At 56.5% G+C, this 19,723-nt stretch overlaps 1 protein-coding gene across 1 annotated transcript in view; it reads left to right on the top strand.

Annotated features, from left to right (window-relative positions):
- ADGRA2 (adhesion G protein-coupled receptor A2) overlaps window positions 1-19,723 on the top strand; it is a 108,190-nt gene that overhangs the window by 79,152 nt on the left and 9,315 nt on the right. Inside the window, 12 exon segments of the mRNA XM_043502918.1 lie at window positions 5,429-5,500; window positions 5,926-5,997; window positions 8,674-8,745; window positions 9,193-9,356; window positions 9,717-9,930; window positions 10,551-10,715; window positions 14,691-14,892; window positions 15,664-15,813; window positions 16,267-16,428; window positions 16,612-16,812; window positions 16,899-17,100; window positions 17,632-17,840. Coding sequence (XP_043358853.1) covers window positions 5,429-5,500; window positions 5,926-5,997; window positions 8,674-8,745; window positions 9,193-9,356; window positions 9,717-9,930; window positions 10,551-10,715; window positions 14,691-14,892; window positions 15,664-15,813; window positions 16,267-16,428; window positions 16,612-16,812; window positions 16,899-17,100; window positions 17,632-17,840 — 1,885 coding nt within the window.

The raw sequence follows: 19,723 nt of genomic DNA, 5'->3' as shown, positions 1-19,723 counted from the left end.
AGTACCGTTATACAAGGCACTGGTGAGACCTCACCTAGAATACTGTGTGCAGTTCTGGTCTCCCATGTTTAAAAAGGATGAATTCAAACTGGAGCAGGTACAGAGAAGGGCTACTAGGATGATCCGAGGAATGGAAAACTTGTCTTATGAAAGGAGACTTAAGGAGCTTGGCTTGTTTAGCCTAACTAAAAGAAGGTTGAGGGGAGATATGATTGCTCTCTATAAATATATCAGAGGGATAAATATAGGAGAGGGAGAGGAATTATTTAAGCTCAGCACCAATGTGGACACAAGAACAAATGGGTATAAACTGGCCACCAGGAAGTTTAGACTTGAAATCAGACGAAGGTTTTTAACCATCAGAGGAGTGAAGTTTTGGAATAACCTTCCAAGGGAAGCAGTGGGGGCAAAAGATCTATCTGGTTTTAAGATTCTACTCGATAAGTTTATGGAGGAGATGGTATGATGGGATAATGTGATTTTGGTAAGTAACTGATCTTTAAATATTCAGGGTAAATAGGCCAAATCCCCTGAGATGGGATATTAGATGGATGGGATCTGAGTTACTATAGAAAATTCTTTCCTGGGTATCTGGCTGGTGAATCTTGCCCATATATTCAGGGTTTAGCTAATTGCCATATTTGGGGTCGGGAAGGAATTTTCCTCCAGGGCAGATTGGAGAGGCTCTGGAGGTTTTTCGCCTTCCTCTGTAGCATGGGGCATGGTTGACTGGAGGGAGGCTTCTCTGCTCCTTGAAGTTTTGAACCATGATTTGAGGACTTCAATAGCTCAGACATGGGTGAGGTTTTTCATAGGAGTGGTGGGTGACATTCTGTGGCCTGCGCTGTGCAGGAGGTCGGACTAGATGATCAGAGTGGTCCCTTCTGACCTTAGTATCTATGAATCTATGAGGCACTGCCTGCACCATGGGGGATTCCTAGAGGGCAGGAGGGGCACAGAGTCTGGCCCCAGTAATACAGCGTAGAGAGAGGTACGCGTATCTCAGTGCATGCTGGGAGGAGGTGACAGTGTCTCTGAAGCAGTGGCATTGGGGCAGCCCTGCCCAGCCCATCCGCAGTGCTAGGTGGGATGCACCAGATGCGTCACTAGCACAGCTCCAGAGCCGTCCTGGCTGAAGAATTTCCCAACCTCTCCAGAGGGCGGATTGATGTTGCTGAGGGAGTTGTGCAGAGTTTCTTTCGGCTGCTCTCTGCCGGGCAGCCAGTGGCAGCAGGCAGGGTGTCCCATTTCCCTCCCCTTGCTGGGAAGAGCGTGTTTGTGCTGGCCCCGGGTGAGGAGGGCTCGCAGTCCAGTTTACTTGAGTGAATTCTCCAGGCATGAGGTTGGTTGTAATGGGAACAAAGTGTCATTTTCTCCCTGGCTGTCTCCCCAGGCCGGAGAGCAGAGATGTCTCCACTCAGGGGCCCGCCAGGCAAAGTCTGGAGGCAGAGGGATGTTCGTAAGCTGAGGTGGGCAGAAGTTTAACGGAAGAGGCAGTAAAATGGAAATTGGTTCAACCCATTAAAGCTAAACTACTTGGGCAGGTTTGGGTTCTGGGGACCAACAAAATGCACGTCCCATGTCCGCATGGTCCATGGGGGTAAGCAGCAGTACATGGCTTGGCCTGTGGTTTAGGTCTTTTCCTCTGCAACAGGGTAGCTGCTTCAAACTGGAGTCTCCTCAAGGAATTTCTCCCCGCTCCAGCCTGGTGGCAGTAACAAGAGACTCATGAGTCTCTATCGTGCCCTCCATCCCTGGAAACTGCGTCACTGGCATGCAGCTGCTTCTTGGGTGGAACACAGCCACTGATATAACAACACACAAGCCAAGCATTAGCACAGGACGGGAGGGAAAGAAGGATCCTGTATCCAGCTGAAACTGCGGAAGAAGTTTCATAGGTAGGATAGAATTACCCGAATTGGTGTAGAGCTCTGGATTCGGGGGGGGGGCAAAGCTGTGTGGAATGTTTCCGATGTGCCATTTGGGCCTCAAGACGTGGGGTCGTTGGAGAGCTGCCAGGGAAGGGAGAGGGAGCAGAGAGACTGCAGAGCTGCAGGATTCTCATGGGACATAAATTATGCAATTATAGGAAATGAGATCCGTCCGGTAAGGTTACTCCGAGAGGGCTCAGGGCAGGAAATGGGACACCTGGTACAGATGGGACAGCCCCCTTTCCCTGCAACTGTGGCAAACAGATCTGGTACAAATAGGTGGCCGACAGCTTCATGTTACTGAAGGCCCCAGGCCCATCTCACTACGAGGGCAGTGGGGAGTGTCTGTGGGGCACAGCATGGCTCTGAATGCTGGGATACGGAGCTAGCCTGGTAAGTGTTCTCCAGGTGGCATATGGAAGGCCCCAGTTTAAGAGCACTGGGATTAAGCTGTTTCCTTCTGTTGACATTCTCTGGCTCAGAAAAACATTCCCTTATCTGAGCCCATGTGTGCGTGGGGAGCACGCTAGAGAAGGCTCCCTGGTGGGAAGGAGGTGGCAAAGGGCTGTGCCGTTGGGCAAGTCACTGATGGCCTGTTTTTCTACTCTGTTCAGTATGTTGGGTGCTGAGTTCTTTTGAAAATATGGACGTGAGAATCACAGCAGGAGCGGTGGGGTGCTGGGTAGTTTTGAAACTCTGGCCTAGACTTGGGGCTGAGCCCTTCTCTGGCCCTTAATTGCCCCATGCCTCAGTTTCTCACTTTGTAGATGGGAAGTAGTGATACTTGCCCAGTTTTGAATAAAGCACTTTCCATCTAAGTATTGTTACTGAGTACCCCTAATGCAAGCACATGGCAGTTTTTAAAAGGATCATTTGAAGGACGATTGAAATTATACTTGTATGCAGCGTGCTCACGCATACATATGTCCATATGAACCAATGTTAAACGGTGCCAGTGACAAAAGACCCATAGCCAGTTTCTGGCCATATCGAGCTAGGCAGGCACATCTTCAGCAGCAATTGGCCTGCTGTGGGATTCAGCCCATAGACTCTTAGCTGAGACATTGCTGGCATTGTCCAGGAGGGGCCTTGCACAAATATGCAGGTGGGTTCTCCCAGGGTGGCTTTACCTTTGCTGTCCTCCTTAGCGCCGTGCAGATGAAGCAAGTTGCGCTGCAGCCAACCTACCAGACGCACATTGGGTGGGCTGGAGTGTGAGTCTCTCCCGTGGAGTTGTCTAAGCAGAGAGCGGGGAGGAGAAGCAGTAGTTTCTGAGCTGGGAGGGGCCCAGGGCTAGAGAGCAAAGAGAAATCTAAAAGCCAAGAGTTCTTAACAGGCTGCAGAACCATAATGGACCCCGGGCAGCTCCAAGGACTCTTTGAAGCAGGGTTTAATGGGAAAGCAACCTCTGGGGCTTAGGCAACTGATCCAAGCATCACCTCCCCTATCCAATGTCTGCCTCTGCCAGGCTGGGTTCCTGGGGGATGGCCTACAGATAATAAATCAGTCCCCATGTGTAAAAGCAAAGGGGAGTGAATTGTTGATCTGCAGATACAGGCAGAGATTTAGATCGTTGCCACCATGCATGGAAAGGAATATGCTGAAACTCCAGGTGGCTGCACTGCTGATTCAATCTGACATTGAGCCCTGAGCCCACCAAACCCTGGGTGTGCTTGGATCTGGATCCAGCCTTGCTCCTCCAGCTTATCTCCCCCCTCATGGGAACGTCCCTGAATGGGGCATGCTGGTTCTGCTCCAGGATTGTGGAGAGTGTCTCCCGCGTCCGGGAGGAAGGGTGCCATCCTCTATGGGATCCTCTACAGTCCTGACATCACTTCCATGACAGCACCCTGGCGACGTTTTGCTGCTCGTGGCTCTTGGGGTTTCTCACTCACTCAGCTGACTAGGACAAGCAGCGTGGAATGGAGCCCCATGGACTCCCAGCGACACCACGCACTGGCTCTTGGGACGTGGCGAACCGTCAGCTTGTCCTGGGATGCACGTTCCGTCTCCTGTCTGGAAGGACGCCCTGGACTATTTGACACGTGGGGACACCGAACATGCACGCATGGCAAGCTCAGCCAGTGAGGGGCTGCTGGGCAGACCCTTGTCCTTCTCTGCAGAGCTCCAAGTCTGCAAGCGCTCGTGAGCACAGAGAGAGGCCTGGCATCTTCCCCTCCTTCCAACCAGTCGCCCAGCAGGGAGCTGTAACAGTTTCCAACCTTGCTCCCTGTTCCCTTCTGAGAGATAATTAGAGAGAGATTGAACTGAAAGCTGCTAATGAGGTTCCTGCCCAGCACTTCTCAGCCCTGGCAACTCCTGGCTCTGATTGGCTGGGGAATCTAAACCCTGAGCAGGAACAACAATAGGGTCCCTTTCTGCTGCCCTGTCCATGCAGGACCTCAAAGCACTTTGCAAACCCCGAGTTAACCCTCGCACTTCTTGGCCCTTCCCCCCATGTGGCTTTGTCCCCAAGAGGTTTCTGTCCCTTGCCACGCTGGTGCCCGTGCTGCTCTAGTTTGGGACAGTTTGCTATCGAGGACACAAGTTGCGGAGTTGGCTCACAGCTGCCCGCTGCCGGTGGGAAGGCGGTGAGTGTTCCGCTGCACCCTGGAGGCTGCCTGTGAATGGCTTGCAGACTCCTAGTGCGGTGCAGTGGAGCCGCGAGGGTCCTGACACCCACACTGGAGAATGGGGCTGGCTATAGAAAGAGGCACCAGAGGGGTCCGGGTCAAGGTTATTTCAATCCTATTGTCTCTCTCAGACCTGCCCATCCTGCATGGCATGGGATCCACCTGGGCCAGGATTTCTTCTGCCCCCTCCTGGGAAGAATGTCCTTGCCAACTCCTTCCTTCCAGCCTTGCCACTTGCTGATCGAGATACGTGCTTGGCTGCTGGGAGCGGCAAGGGGTCTCCCCAGTGCTGCCCTCATTTCGGACAGTCATGGGACCGCAGTGCAAAGCGGTGGGATCCGAACATTCCCATCGGGGGCTGCTGGCAGCCCCAGTGTGAATCGGGTGAAGGGGGTGCCAGTCCAGTTCCTAGTGGACAGGCACCCTCCTCACAAGAGGTGCCACCAGACATGGCACTGATGTCCCAGCCCCGTTTTTCAGCAGCCTGGGACGTCTCTGGAAGTTCTTTTCCCATCATGGAGCAGGTGAGTGGATGAAGCCATTGCTGGCATCAGTGCATCATTCCACTCCCCTTGGGCAAGTGGAGGACAAGGAGGAGGCCCCTTCAGGCAACCCAGCCTTGGCCCGTGGCACAGGCTAGGTGTACCAGGTGTTTGCCAGTTGGTGCCATGGCTGCCTGTCCCAGGGACCTTCCAGGGCTGTTTGCACCCAGTCTGGGCTCCCCTGAGCTGGGTCAACACCACGTGTGGGGAGTGATCTGCCAGGAGCACTGTTCTAGGCTGCTCTGCCTCCCACCAGGATATGGAGCCTCCTGCCGGCCACTGGCTTCCTTTCTATTTATTTTCTCTCTCTCTCTTTCTCCAGGGACCTCAAGAACAACTTGATCAGCACGATTCAGCCTGGCGCATTCCTTGGCCTCTCGGAGCTGAAGCGCCTGTAAGTGGCCCCGGGCCTCTTGTTCGCTATTCTGGGAGAGTCGAGCCTGCCGTGCCCCTCCCTCCGCAACAGCGCTGGCTCATGGGCAGGGGCCAATGCACAGACCAGACCCCATCCACGCAGGGTCCCCTCTCGGTGCCCCTAACTTGGGCTTTGAAACAGCCTGACTCTGGGAGCTACCTGTCCTGCGGCTTTGCCCCACACACCGGGCAGGTGCTGTGCTCCTCCAGTGGGGCTAGGCGCACTCCGAGCCGCTGCTGCCCCGCTCGCAGCAGTGCCTGAATCCTGTCAGTTGGTTCATTTCTACAGCACTGCTCCCTGCAGCACCAGAGACTCCCCCCAGCAAGGCACAGCCGGCCCTGCCCCAGTGCGGGGCTGTCTTCCAGCGCTCACACCGCTCTTACGTCCCCTCTGCTTGTTTCCAGAGACCTCTCCAACAACCGCATCGGCTGCCTCAGTGCCAGCATCTTCCAGGGACTCACCAACCTCCTCCGGCTGTAAGTACCCGGGAGGGGCCCGTGGGAGGGGCTCCCTGGAGGACACCTGCCCACAGGCACAGCGCTGGCCAGGGGCTTTCGGCTGTTGCGGAGCAGGACCCCCACACTTGCTCTGCCGCTCTCGGCCTCATTCCCCTTCCCACCTGGCAGCAGGACCCTACTCCCTCCTCTCTGCTAGCAAGGGATGGAGCAAAGCCTAGCCTCTCCTGCCACCCCTCTCACTACCACCCGCCCTTAGCATGGGACAGCCAGGCCTCCACCAGCCAGAGCTTAGCAATAGACACTCCAGAGCCCAAGTCCCCAGAGCATCCCCCAGCCGTGTCCAGCCCCTGTTCCACTGGGCACTCGCCAAATTACCAGCCCTGCTGTTCCCATCTTATCAGTTACACCCGAGACTACAGCTCTGCTTCACGCTCAGCACTTAGATTTGTTTACAGAAGGAGCCAGTACAAGTTTATTTAACAAGGAGCAGAGATGCCAGTGATAGCAAGCCGAGATGTTGGAAACAAAGGGTTACATATACACTAGACTCATGACATGCCTGCGAGAGCCTAAACTTAACTGATAGGATGTTGTTATGCCAGAAGAGGAAATGCTCACTCGACATCCTTCCAGCGTATAACAGCCAGACTTGGCTAGGATCTTCTGTTTGTGAAGCAAGCCCACTGCTTACTTCCTGGGTGACAATACCAGGGTGTCCCTGTGCAACCCCAGACAGATCAAAACAACCCTTTGATCTTTGTTCAGGAATCGGACGCCCTCCCAAGATTCCTTCCTGTAGATTGTGCAAGCTCCCATTGGTTTCAGAATTGCAATTATCAGGTGGCTCAGGAGGCAGAGAGGGATCCACTGGAAAGTATACAGTGCTTGACTGACATCTGACCCAAGTGATAGATAAGCACCTCCTGCTTGTTAGGAAGGAACAGCCGTCACCACCAGTGCCCTGCTTTAACTCACAGACCTTACGAACGTCATTTCCAGGATAGGTCCGTAACTCCGTAACTGTTAGCGTCCCCTTATCCTTTTGCCAGGGCTGTGGTGGTCAGTGTGTTACTAGCTCTCTCTAGAGACCTCACATGCCCCCTTCAATGAATTATTGTGCATATAACTGACCCAGGGATCCCTATAAAACTCTGTGCACCCTCTATGCCCTCTGCCAGATGGCATCAAGGGGATCATAGGGACACACGCCCACCCAGGGTGCTGTTGTCTCTGATCTTCAGCCTCTTGGATTTAGACACATGGGTGGGAGTCTGTGGGGAAGAAAGGAGGAGAGAGCCTGCCCCTCAGCCAGACCCCACTGGCTGCTCCCAGCCTCCCACTCAGCCTGCCCAGCTGGCTGCCTGTCCAGTAGCTCCATTTCTCTGTGGGTCGCAAGCACAGCATGATTTAGCTCCTGGGGGCAGACGCTTCAGAGCAGCTCCTGCAGGAGATTGCGTGTGACGATGGCTGAAAGGTCTGTCTGCCAGGTGAAGGTAGTGCTCAGCGCGGAGCTCATTAAAGGCCCTTGCTGCTCAGCCTGTCGTGTGGGCTCCTCTGTCCCCACCTGTGTGGGGAGCTCATTAAGTGCTGCTTGGCGATTGTGTGCATTCTTGATCAAAGTGAGCTTTAAAACCCCAAGACATAGTGGCAAGAGGGGCTGGGCCTCTTGTTTTCGCCTTTCTCCATAAAACCAGGCCAGGGGAGGGGGTGGGGAGTGGGGCTAAGCCAGAGAACAAAAGCTGAGAGGGACTGAAATGGCTGGAGAGATTCTGGGGGGAATTGGATTAAAGCAAAAAGCAAACTTTTGCCCTGAGTTTTCAGTGTGTATCTCTGTATAATCCGTGATGGAGGGTGTGGAGAGAGTTTGTAAAGTGAGAGGGAGTAAGTGAGCCCCAGGACTCCTGGGTTCTCATCCCAGCGCTTGGGGAAAGTGTTGCCTGATCACTAGAGCTGGGGACTGGGCATCAAGACTTCTGGCCTTACATTTTCCAAAGTGACTAGTGATTTTGGGCCCCCAAAATCGAGACCTAAAGGGCCCTGGTTTTCAGAGGGCAGATACTCAGCACTTCCTGCATGTCATCGGGCCCCCAGAACACTTGTGGCGAGATAGGCCCGTGGGTTCTATTTCTGGGCCTGCCACAGACTGTGTCCCTGCTCTGTGCCTCAGTTTCCCATCTGTAACATGGGGATAATAGTGTTCGTCCCCTCACAGAGGGAGTTGTGAGGTGAGGCTGAATGAGGTGGTTGGGCTCCATACAGGGTGAGCTGGGGCGAATTCTTTGGCCTGAGATACACAGGAGATGATCTATGGAGTCCTTCTGGCTCTATGGAACGTAGGGTGTTCGTTGTTGTTTGTGTCTGGTAGCCCCGCAATGGGCCAGGTGCTGTATGAGCACAGAGCTCCCCGTCCCTGCACCCGAGCTCTCTCTAAGGTCCCAGTTCAGCAGTCTTAGCAGATGAGTCGAAAGCTGTCACCTGCTCCCTGGAGCCAGGCGCTTTCCCGCCCCAGGGGAGCCCGAGGCAGAAGCGTTGGGAGAGCAGGTTTTGCAGTGTCTGGAAATGTCCATTTCCTCCCCTGGCTCTGCGCCAAGAGATGTTTGCCCTGGGACTTGGCTCGGTGCGTTTGCCCAGCAGGTCACAGCGCATCCGCCAAACCTCTGCCAGCTCCAGCCCGGTTCTTGTCTCCTCCCACAGGAACATATCAGGGAATATTTTCTCCAGCCTCCAGCCTGGCGTCTTTGACGAGCTGCCATCTCTGAAAGTCGTGTGAGTATTGCTCTGAGAGGACAGGGCGCGTCGCACGGCCCCCCTCACCCACCCTGCCTCCGTGCCGGCAGGGAGCTGAGCGAGAGATGTGCGCTCATGCCCGGTGCCCTGAGGATGTGGTGTGCTCACATGCGTGTGTGCTCTGGCAGTTACACGTGTGTGCAGACTGGCATGGGGACAGCGGTATGCATAGCTGCCATGTCCTGCTGCGACAGGTACGCCCTCTGTGTGCCGCTCTTGTGCCACTCCGGCCTCCTGCAGTGAGCGTGGGGGGACAGGCCTTGAGCTGCTACCTGTCCCAGCCCGGACCCTCGTGCCCAGCCCTCCCCAGCCACTGAAGCATGTGGGGGGGTAGTCCTGGCAGCAGCTGGGCTCATTCTGCCAACCCCCATCTCTGTGGGGCCTCGACCGTCCCTGACTCCAGTCCTTTGGCTTTGCCTCTTCCAGTGACTTTGCCACTGAGTACCTGACGTGCGACTGCAACCTGCGTTGGACGCTGCCCTGGTCCAGGAACCGCTCAGCTCAGATCTCCGACAAGACGCTGTGCATCTACCCCAGCCCACTGCATGCCAAGCCGCTGAGGAGCATCCGGGAGAGCCAGCTGCAGTGTGGTGAGGCAGCCTGGCCTTGAGCACCGCTCGCAGGGGGCAGAGGGTGGGCAGCGCTGAGTCTCTGAGGGCCAGCCCCTAAGCCATCCGTCAGGCCTTTGACTGCCAAGGCCCTGGACAATCCCCTCGGCTCACTGTGGGCCCAGTAAGGAGTCAGCTAGTGCCAGCTGGGCTGGTGGTTTCTGTGGCATGGACACCAGTCTGGCTAGGGATGGGACCGAGACCACCCCCTGCCTGTGGATCATGACCCACAGGGGCCTCTGGTCATGAGCGACCCAGGTGGACTGGGCACAGCCGGAGGGCGCTCCCTGCCCCACTGCGGGATGAGGTGGCTCACCCAGGTATCTCGGCCCTTTCCTACAGTGGGCACTCCGGAGCTGCACACCCACCACCTGATCCCTTCGCTGCGCCAGGTGGTGTTCCAGGGTGACCGCTTGCCCTTCCAGTGCACAGCCACCTACCTGGACAGCAGCACCCGCATCCGGTGGTACCACAATCGGGTGCTGGTGGAGGGGGACGAGCAGACTGGCATCATCCTGGAGGAGAGCCTCATCCACGACTGCACCTTCATCACCAGGTACGGAGCGAGCTCCATCCTGCCTGGGGTGCTGGGCAGCGAGTTGTAGGCACTGGGGAAGGATGCTCCACAGTGTAGCCCGTGTGCCAAGCTGCTCTGGGCAGGGGCCGGGTTCCCGAAGGCTCAGCTCAGCTCTGGCCAGGAGTCGCTCTGAACCTTGACAGCTCCTGTTGAAACCGAGCCCACGAGAGCTGGGATTCCTGACTAAGCTTCACCTGGGTGCATGACGCTCTGCTTCACCTGGGGTGGGGGCTGGGATCTGGGTGCCTAACTCTCCTAGGTTCCTTTATAAATCCCAGTTCTTTATGTATGTGCCAAATGACCATGTTTTCTTGCCAGCTGCCATCTCCTGCCCAGAGGTGGCTGCCTTGTGGTGGCATTTGAAATGATCCTGGGTCTTGGTTTGGGCCCCCACCTACAAAGGAAAGGGGCTGCAGAAAAGCACTGGGTTAGCCCTGGGGAGATGTCTCGCCAGTGGGTTAGCTGTGAGTATGGATGCAGACACGCCTCTGCCTGTCTCTTGATGGGGCCTAGGGCAGTGCCAGGCCTGTCAGCGAGCACTGCTGCCCTCCTGGCTTCTCAGATGTGAGCGTTTGCCTTGTCGTCTTCCCTGTCCCCAGTGAGCTCATCCTCTCCAACATCCACGTCTCTGCCAATGGCGAGTGGGAATGCGCCGTCTCCACCTCCCAGGGCAACGTCAGCAAGAAGGTGGAGATCGTGGTGCTGGAGACATCGGCCTCGTACTGCCCAGCCGAGAGGGTCACCAACAACCGTGGGGACTTCAGGTCAGAACTGGGGCTGCTGCACCCCGACGCCCGCACTCCAGCAGCACCTCCTGGTCACTGCTCAGTTACCCATGGGGGAAAGGGCCTGGGGTAGGAGTGGCCTCTTCACGTATCCTGCTGCAATCGGTGTGTAGTGAGCGCCCCCAGCAGGGCTCTGTGTTGCTGGCACAAGGAGCACTGGGTTTCCCTGTGGGGCTGCTGTGGGTACCGGGTTGCTGGGCCAGCTGCAGTGTGGAGGGGTCCCTTTCGCCAGCCACCCCCATAACCCTGGGGGCATCGGGGGAGTTCCCTCTGCCTTCCTCCGTCAGGATGAAGAGTTCAGCTGACTGGAAGGATTGGAGGGCATGAAAAGGGGGTCACACACAGTTTGCCCTACAAGCCCAGTCGCCAGGTCCCTCCAGCCCAGCCTCCAACACCTCATGCTTCTGAGAGGGGTGGAAAACTGCACTATGGGGTGGGGTGTGGCTGGAGATCCCTCCCTGCCCCCTGCGGGGCTCAGCAGGGGCCCAGCGGCACCAGTCCTGCCCTGGTTGATAGTTGGTGTCTGTTTGCAGAGTCCCCCAGCACCTCTAACTCCAGACAGCGTGTGAGTAATGCTGCAAACGCCGCCCTGTGGGAGGCAGGGGGCCAGGAGGCAGCGCAGCGGGCATGGGGGTGTCCGGGATTTTCCGCTGGCTCCCCCACTCCTCAGACTGCAGGCGCAGGGGGTGCTGAAGGCTCAGTCCCGCAGGTGACCCGGCGTCTGGCAGCGATTAGGCAGCCATTGATGGGGAGGCTTCTTTGAAAGGCTTCCCGTGCTGGCAGCGCAGACAGGCTCCAGAGGCAGAGGTGTTGGAATTCCTCTGGCAAGAGACGAAAGGCTTTGGGAGCCCACTGTAACCTCGGCGGGGCCTTCATGGAATATAAATTACTGGTACAGTAAATATGGCTTAGATTAGCAGGACCCCACGCACACCCCGCCCCCTCCGCTCCGCGCTGGGTATGGAACTGGATAGCTGGGGAAATTGGCATTCTGCCACGGGAACTCCCCTGCAGGCCTCGGGCACAGAGGGTCTTGGGGGGTTTACTTGCTGCCGTGGGTTGGGGGGATACAGGGGTGGCCAGCAGTCTGGGGGACGGGGCTGCTGGGGGTGGGGTGGGGAGGGTGTAGGGGGATGAAGGCTTCCAGGGAGTGATACAGTGGGGTACAGGGCAACTGGAGACCTGGGGGATATAGGCAGGCTTGGGGGAGAGGCACCTGGGGGGGATACAGGGGTGGCTTGGGGCCTGAGCGTGAAATGGGCTGCAGTGCGGGGTACAAGGACTGCAAGGAGGAGGGATATGGGCTGCCAGAGGGTTCGCAGGGATGCAGAGGTGGCTGGTGCCCATGGGGGCATACAGGGGGTACCAGGACAGCAGGCTGCCAAGGGGTGGGGAGGATTCAGGGGTCCAGTTGCATTACTGGATGTGAGAGAGCTGCTAGGCATATGAGGTCCATCCTGCTGAGGGCAGAGGGGCACGGGCAGGGTGGTTTGGGGCACTGGGGCACCGAGGGGCATGAAGGGCTCAGGAAAAGCAGCCCACCCCATCCATGCTGCCAGCTCTAGCCAGGATCAGCCCTACCCAGGGGATTGATTCCAGAATAAGCTATGGTGTGAATTTAATGCCCAACAGCTCTTTGGGACTAGCCCCTCGGTGGGCCCTCCTAGTCAGAGAGAGCATGTCCACGCCGGAACAGCTCTTCTAGTCAATCTCCCCATGCAGACAAGCCCCTTGACTCGGCAAACTGCAGCCATATTGGCTCCCTTCTAGCCGATAGCCTGATCGGCTTCATTTCAGCCATTGGGTCTCATGATTGGCGCAAAGGACTGTGGGACGGGGGAAGGATTCTGGGCTTGGGTGTCTGCTGAGCGGAACTGGGGGAAGGCATGTGACCTCCATGGGCCCCCCTCCCGTAATCCAGTTGTGGTGGTAGCGGGTGAGCAGGGAGTGGCTCAGAAACGAGATGTTGAAACAGCTGGGCCCAGCCAAGATTTCCTGGGAGGGAAATAAATTACCCCATAAAAATCTCAGCTGCTCTGTGGATTGTCTGAAGTTTTTCTCTTTGTCATGCCCTGCATGCAGCTGGAAAACTTCTCCCTGATCCCCCTTGGGATCCCCCCAGTGCACACCATGGACTTGTTCCCCCACATGCACAGACGCATGCCTGCTTCCCGCTCCATGCCAGCAGAGCTTCCTTGCTGTCTGCACCCGCCTGGTTTGTGGGCAGTTGACCCAGCAGAGCCCTGAGGAAATGGTGCTTCTTAACGTACCAGACGGGGAGCTCGCTGGCTGGTTTTGGTCATCGGTGAGCTGAGTCTGGGGGCGGTCTGTCCAGTTCCCAGCAGATGGGCTAGATGATTTCAGGGTTGCCAGTCCTCCGGGTTCTCGGCTGGCCCCTTCCACCCTTACTAACCCACCGTGCCGCTCCCAGCAGCTGCTGAGCCCCTGCTGTCAGCCCATCCCTGGAGAGGCCCTGAGTGCCCCAGGGGAGGGACCATTCCCCTGGGAGCCTGCCAGCGGCCCTGCTGTGTGCTGGGAGAGCCCCAGGCAGGCTCCCTGTGCCCAGCTCTGCGCAGCCGGTTTGCATCCCCACTGTCATTGGTTTCCCAGGCTCGTGCTTTCTTGAGGCTGGTGGTGGGTTCCCAGGGCTGCGGCAGGGGAATGGGGCTAATCACAGCCTAGCCCCGCCATGGTGCTGACTCAGCGCGCTGCAGGAGGGCTAGGCACTGTTGGCCTTTTGTCATCCAGGAAATGGAAATCGGCCTGCCTGTGGCCCTCCCCCACCAGCTCCTGCCTGCCTGTCCCCCACCTCTGTCGGCCTGTGGCCCTCCAGGTCCCAACTGCCTGTCCCTCACCCACCTGTCGCCCCTCTGTCTGTCTGGGTTCCAGTGGTCTGTGTAGAAGCCTGTCTCCCAGCTCCGGGCTGCGGGAAGGTGTCATGCTGCCAGCCCTGGGGTCTGGACCCCTCTGTCAGTCTCAAGAGGGGATAATCTGGGCAGCAAGAGGCCCCTGCCCACGTGCTCATTAGGACACCCTGAGGTGGGAGGGGAGCCTCTGTGGCCCAGTAATAACATCCAGGGACCACAGTGCGGCTGGTTGCTGGGGCATGGCAGCACCTTCTTGGCTAAGGCTCTTGTCCCTTTCGTAGTTCCGAGAGGCTGGCCAGCCTAGGGACGTGCACACTAGAGAATGCAGCTGAAAATCCCCCATTTCCGTGTCCCCCGTTGGGAAAATAGCTCAGCCGAGCAGTTTCCCACTCAGCGAACCCCACCCTGCAGGATCCACCTGCCTGCTTAGATTTAACCTGCTTCCGTACATGCCTAGTGGTGAGTGCTGCGGGCCTGGGACTGACAGACGGAGCGGGCAGGGAGTCAGGGCTCTGGGGTTTCCTGGCTGGCATTGCCACTGGCCTTTGGGCAAGTCCCTTCTCCTATCAGGGCAGCCTGGAAGGCCAGAGCAGAAGGTGCTTGGAGGTGGCAGGTGCTGCAGCTGTTGTTATTTTCAATGTCATTCTTTACAGTGCTCCGAAGCGCATAGCACAGGGTCCAAGGCTCCTCGGTTACTCTTTATTATTATTGTAGGGCCTGCTGACCAGGGCTGGGGATCAAGGCCCCATAGTGCTAGGCATCCCGAGAACAGAGACTGCCCCAGCTCCCAACCGAGGATTTGGGCAGCCTGCACGGGGTGAATTAACGCACAAACCGGGGTGCGGAGGTGTTAGTGGGACAGCAGCTGGACCAGTCCCTGCTGCAAGGACCTGCCAGCTCTGTGGCGAAGGGTTTCCAGGAGGGACTGAAAGGGGACGATTTGGGGGTGGGGATCCTTCCTATCGCAGGGGCGGCAGGGGAGAGAACGGAGGATGCTGTGGGGAGAGGGCGATGGTATCTGGGGGCCTGCCCGGGGCCCCAAAGTGGCCGGGCACATTCTCACTGCGTGTCTCCCCGTTACATCTAGGTGGCCCCGCACCTTGGCCGGCATCACTGCCTACCAGTCCTGCCTGCAGTACCCCTTCACCTCGCTGGCCGTGAACGGGGGCACCGTGGTGGAGAAGCAGGCGTCACGGCGCTGCGACCGCATGGGGCGCTGGGAGGAGGGCGACTACTCGCACTGCCTGTACACCAACGACATCACCCGCGTGCTCTACACCTTTGTGCTGGTGAGTGGGGCCTGGCTGAGATGAAGGGAAGGAAAAGGTTTCCTCTTTGCCCGTCTGGCCTGTCTGTCTGCAGTATGCGTGTGCAGCGTTCATCTCTCTGCTTACTTCTCTTTCCAGCTGCAGTGTGCATTTGTCTGCCCATCTGCAGCCTGCATCCCTCTGCCTGTCTGTCTGCGGTATGCGTTTTGTCTGCCTGTCTCTCTAGTCATCTGCAGTGTGCATCTGTCTGCCTGTCAGCCTGCCTGTCCATCTGCAGCCTGCATCCCTCTGCGTGTCTGTCTGTCTGCGGTATGCATCGGCCTGCGTGCATCTCTGTCCGTCCGTCTGCAGTGTTCATCCCTTTGCTTGCTTCTCTGTCCATCTGCAGTGTGCATCTGTCTGCCTGCCAGTCCATTCATTTGCAGTCTGCATCCCTCTGCCTGTCTGTCTGTCTGCAGTATGTGTTTTGCCTTCCTGTCTGTCTAGGTATCTGCAGTGTGCATCTATTTGTCAGCCTGTCTGTCTATCTGCAGCCTGCATCCCTCTGCCAGTCTGTCTGTCTGCAGTATGCGTTTGTCTGTCCGTCCGTCCATCTGTCTGCCTGTCATGTTTCCAGGCGAATGTGGCCATGGTACATCTGTGCCAGTTGCAGGCTGCAGCTGTAGCCCTGCGTGCCGTTCAGTGACCCTTCTGTAGATCAGGGCATCTCTGAGGCAGTCCCTGGCATTGTTGAGTTGGGCTAGCAGGAGGGGGGTATTGACCCAGCTGGTGACTCCCCCGTTGCCTCTGCAGATGCCCATCAATGCCTCCAATGCCCTGACGCTGGCGCACCAGCTGCGCGTGTACACAGCTGAGGCTGCCAACTTCTCCGACATGATGGACGTTATCTACGTGGCCCAGATGATCGAGAAGTTCATTGGCTATGTGGACCAGATCAAGCAGGTAGGGCTTTCTCCCTTGCCCCAGCTCCCTGTCACGAGCCCTCTCTGCACACTCCTTCCCTTCCACACACAGCCTCTTCTCCCCCACGTGGTGCTGTCCATGAACGCTCAGCTCCTCGTCCCAGTGTCAAGGTGTCTGTGAGCAGAGCCCAGCCTGGGGGTCGAGTGCTTCAGGTGTTCTCATCCTCCAGCACGTGAGCCTCTGCCCAGACCAGTCACTGTCCTCCAGCCAGGGGGAGTATCTCCCCCAGCCCGCTTCTAGGCCTCTCTGTAGGCCCCCGCTGGCCCTCACACCCACCCAGAGACGGGCTGATGTCACCACCCCAAGAGGGAGGCTGCAGCACACAAGTGGAGGGACCATCCCATGCTCCAAACGCCCCTGGGGAATCTTCCTTGAATCCCTGGGGCTGGGTGTGTCAGAGCCCACGACGACCACCCCCCTGCTCCCCTCCAGCTCCCGGACGTCATGGTGGAGATGGCAAGTAACATGATGCTGGTGGACGACCACATCCTGTGGATGGCTCAGATCGAGGACAAGGCCTGCACCAGCATCGTCCGCTCCATGGAGAAGATCGCGGGCTACGTGCTCAGCAGCAACTCGCAGCATGTGGCTGTGGTAGGGCCCCAGGGCTGGGGAGTTGGGCAGGACTGGAGGGAGCTCAGGGCTGGAATAGCAGGGGGCTGGGGGTCAGCACTGAGGGATGCTGGGTGAGAGTGGCCTGGCCTCTGCCTCCACGGCTGCTAGGCTCCTTGTGGTGGGTGCCCTGCTAACACCTTGGCTGCTTTGTACCCTCGGCAGAACTCGAGGAACATTGCCTTCGAGGCCTACTTGATCAAGCCGGAGAGCTACACGGGGCTGAGCTGCACGGCCTTCCAGAAGCAAGACAGCGGGCGCCCATCGCTGCCGGAGCAGGAGGCTGAGCCCCTGGCTGACCAGCAGCTGAAGTTCAGGTGCACCACGGGCCGGCCCAACATCTCGCTGGCCAACTTCCACATCAAGGTACTGGGGGGTGGCGATGGGGAGGAACGGGGCCTGAGAGCTGCACCGTCTTGGACCTGCTAACCTGTTGCTCCCTGTCCCCTCAGAACAGCATCGCTCTGGCCTCCATCCAGCTGCCCCCCAGCCTGTTCTCTGCCTCGGCCCCACTCTCCCTGCCCCAGGCCTGCAAGGTCCAGTTCCTGGTGTTTCGGAATGGCAAGCTCTTCCGCAGCACCGGCAACTCCTCCCGCCTGGCCGACAACGGCAAGCGCCGCAGCGTGGCCACCCCCGTGATCTACGCCGGGACACGTAAGGGGCACTGCTGCACGGGGGACAGGGCCATTGCACTGGGCTCTCACAGCCTGCACTGCTAGGGGGTGCAGTGTCAGGGGGCTATGGGAAAAGCTGCTATCACCGGGTCACTGGATCCCACGTCCTCCTCCCCCAGCCCCAGGGGGGCCGTGTGGCTCTCAGCAGCTCATGTGGTGGATTGTCTCTGACCCAGATGTGAAGCCATAGGGGCCCCTGCTGGCCAAACTTTCCTTCCAGATGGGCAGCTGGCCTCCCCCCTGCCCATGAGGAGTCTGGCGGGGCACGGCAGCGGCAGCATGCAGAGGCCACGGGCCTGCCTTCCACTCCACATTGGTTGCTGCTGCTTTACTCTCCCCTTGTGCACCAGGTAGGGTGTTGCTCAGTCAGGTCCCAGGAGGCAGCTGCAGAGCAGACTACCCCAGGTCTGACCCTGTCCGGGGCCCTGGACAGCAGGGAGTGGAGTGAGAAGTGAGGGATGAGCCCATGCAGTGCATCTGCTCAGCTGTTCTCCTCCCCTTCCCTCCCCAGATGGCTGTGGGGTCAGTAACCTCACGGAGCCTGTCACTGTCTCGCTGCGCCACTTCAGGGAAGGGGCCGACCCCATACCTGCCCACTGGAACTTCGAGGTGCTGGGGGGCTATGGGGGCTGGAGTGCCGAGGGCTGTCAGCTGGCCCACCAAGAGCCCAACATCACCACCCTGCTTGGCCAGCACCTGAACAACTTTGCAGTGCTCATGGTAAGGAGGGGTGGGCCGGTGTGTTCTTGGGGGACAGGAGAGGGAGGGGAGACTCTGGCCTCCTGAAGTAGACTAGGGGTGTTATCTTGGTGGGGGGAGGGGGAGGCAACTGCTCTCTCCTCTTCACACAGTGGCTCCAAAGCATCACACCATGTTTGCCCTGGATTTCTCCTACCCCCTCTCTTAAGAACGGCCACACTGGGTCAGACCAAAGGTCCATCTAGCCCAGTATCCTGTCCTCTGATAGTGGCCAATGGCAGGTGCCCCAAAGGGAATGAACAGACAGGTTATCTTCAAGTGATCCATCCCGTCACCCAGTCCCGGCTTCTGGGAAACAGAGGCTAGGGACTCCATCCCTGCCCATCCTGGCTAATAGCCATTGATGGACCTATCCTCCATAAATCTATCTAGCTCCCTTTTGAACCCCGTTATAGTACTGGCCTTCACAACACCCACTGGCAAGGAGTTCCAGAGGCTGACTGTGCACTGTGTGAAAAAATACTTTCTTGTGTTTGTTTTAAACCTGCTACCTATTGATTTCATTTCGTGGCCCCTTGTTCTTGTGTTAGGAGGAGGAGTAAATAACGCTTTCTTATTGACTTTCTTCACACCACTCATGATTTTATAGACCTCTATCATATCCCCTCTTAGTCGCCTCTTTTTCCAAGCTGAGAAGTTCTAGTCTTATTAATCTCTCCTCATACAGAAGCTGTTCCATACCCCTAATCATTTTTATTGTCCTTTTCTGAACTTTTTCCAATTCCAGTATATCTTTTTTGAGATGGGGCGACCACATCTGCACACAGTATTCCAGGTGTGGCGTACCATGGATTTATATAGATGCCATGTGATATTTTCTGTCTTATTATCTATCCCTTTCCTAATGATTCCCAACATTCTGTTCACTTTGTTGACGGCCGCTGCACACTGAGTGGATGATTTCAGAGAACTATCCACACGGACTCCCAATTCTCTTTCTTGAGTGGAAACCGCTAATTTAAATCCCATCATTTTATATGTATAGTTGGGATTATGTTTTCCAATGTGCATTACTTTGCATTTATCAACATTAAATTTCATCTGCCATTTTCTTGCCCGGTCACCCAGTTTTGTGAGACCCCTTTGTAATTCTTTGCAGTCTGCCTGGGTCTTAACTATCTTGAGTAGTTTTGTATCATCTGAAAATTTTGCCACCTCACTGTTTACCCCTTTTCCCAGAACATTTATGAATATGTTAAATAGGACTGGGCCCAGTATAGATACCTGGGGGACACCACTATTTACCTCTCTCCATTCTGAAAACTTACCATTTATTCCTACCCTTTGTTTCCTATCTTTTAACTAGTTACCAATCCATTAGAGAACTTTCCCTCTTATCCCTAGGCAGCTTATTTTGCTTAAGAGCTTTTGGTGAGGGACCTTGTCAAAGGCTTTCTGAATATCTAAATACACTATATCCACTGGATCTCCTTTGTCCGCATGCTTGTTGATCCCCTCAAAGAATTCTAGTAGATTGGTGAGGCATGATTTCCCTTTACAAAGCCATGTTGACTATTTCCCAAAAATTATGGTCATCTATGTATCTGACAATTTTGTTCTTTATGATAGTTTCAACCAGTTTGCCCAGTACTGAAGTGAGGGTTACTGGCCTGTAGTTGCCAGGGTCACATCTGGAGCCCTTTTTAAAAATTGACATCACATTAGTTATCCTCCAGTCATTTGGTACAGAAGCTGATTTAAATGACAGGTTACAGATGACAGTTAGTAGTCCTGCAATTTCACATTTGAGCGAACAGGTCCTGGAATTTATCAGTTTGTTCCAAAACCACCTCTGACACCTCAATTTGGGATCAGTTCCTCAGATCTGTCACCGAAAAAGAATG

Source organism: Dermochelys coriacea, chromosome 26 (assembly GCF_009764565.3).
Source record: "Dermochelys coriacea isolate rDerCor1 chromosome 26, rDerCor1.pri.v4, whole genome shotgun sequence".
NCBI classification, from domain to species: domain Eukaryota; kingdom Metazoa; phylum Chordata; order Testudines; family Dermochelyidae; genus Dermochelys; species Dermochelys coriacea.
Note: the sequence above shows the minus strand (reverse complement) of the source record. Positions and strands in the feature narration are given on the sequence as shown.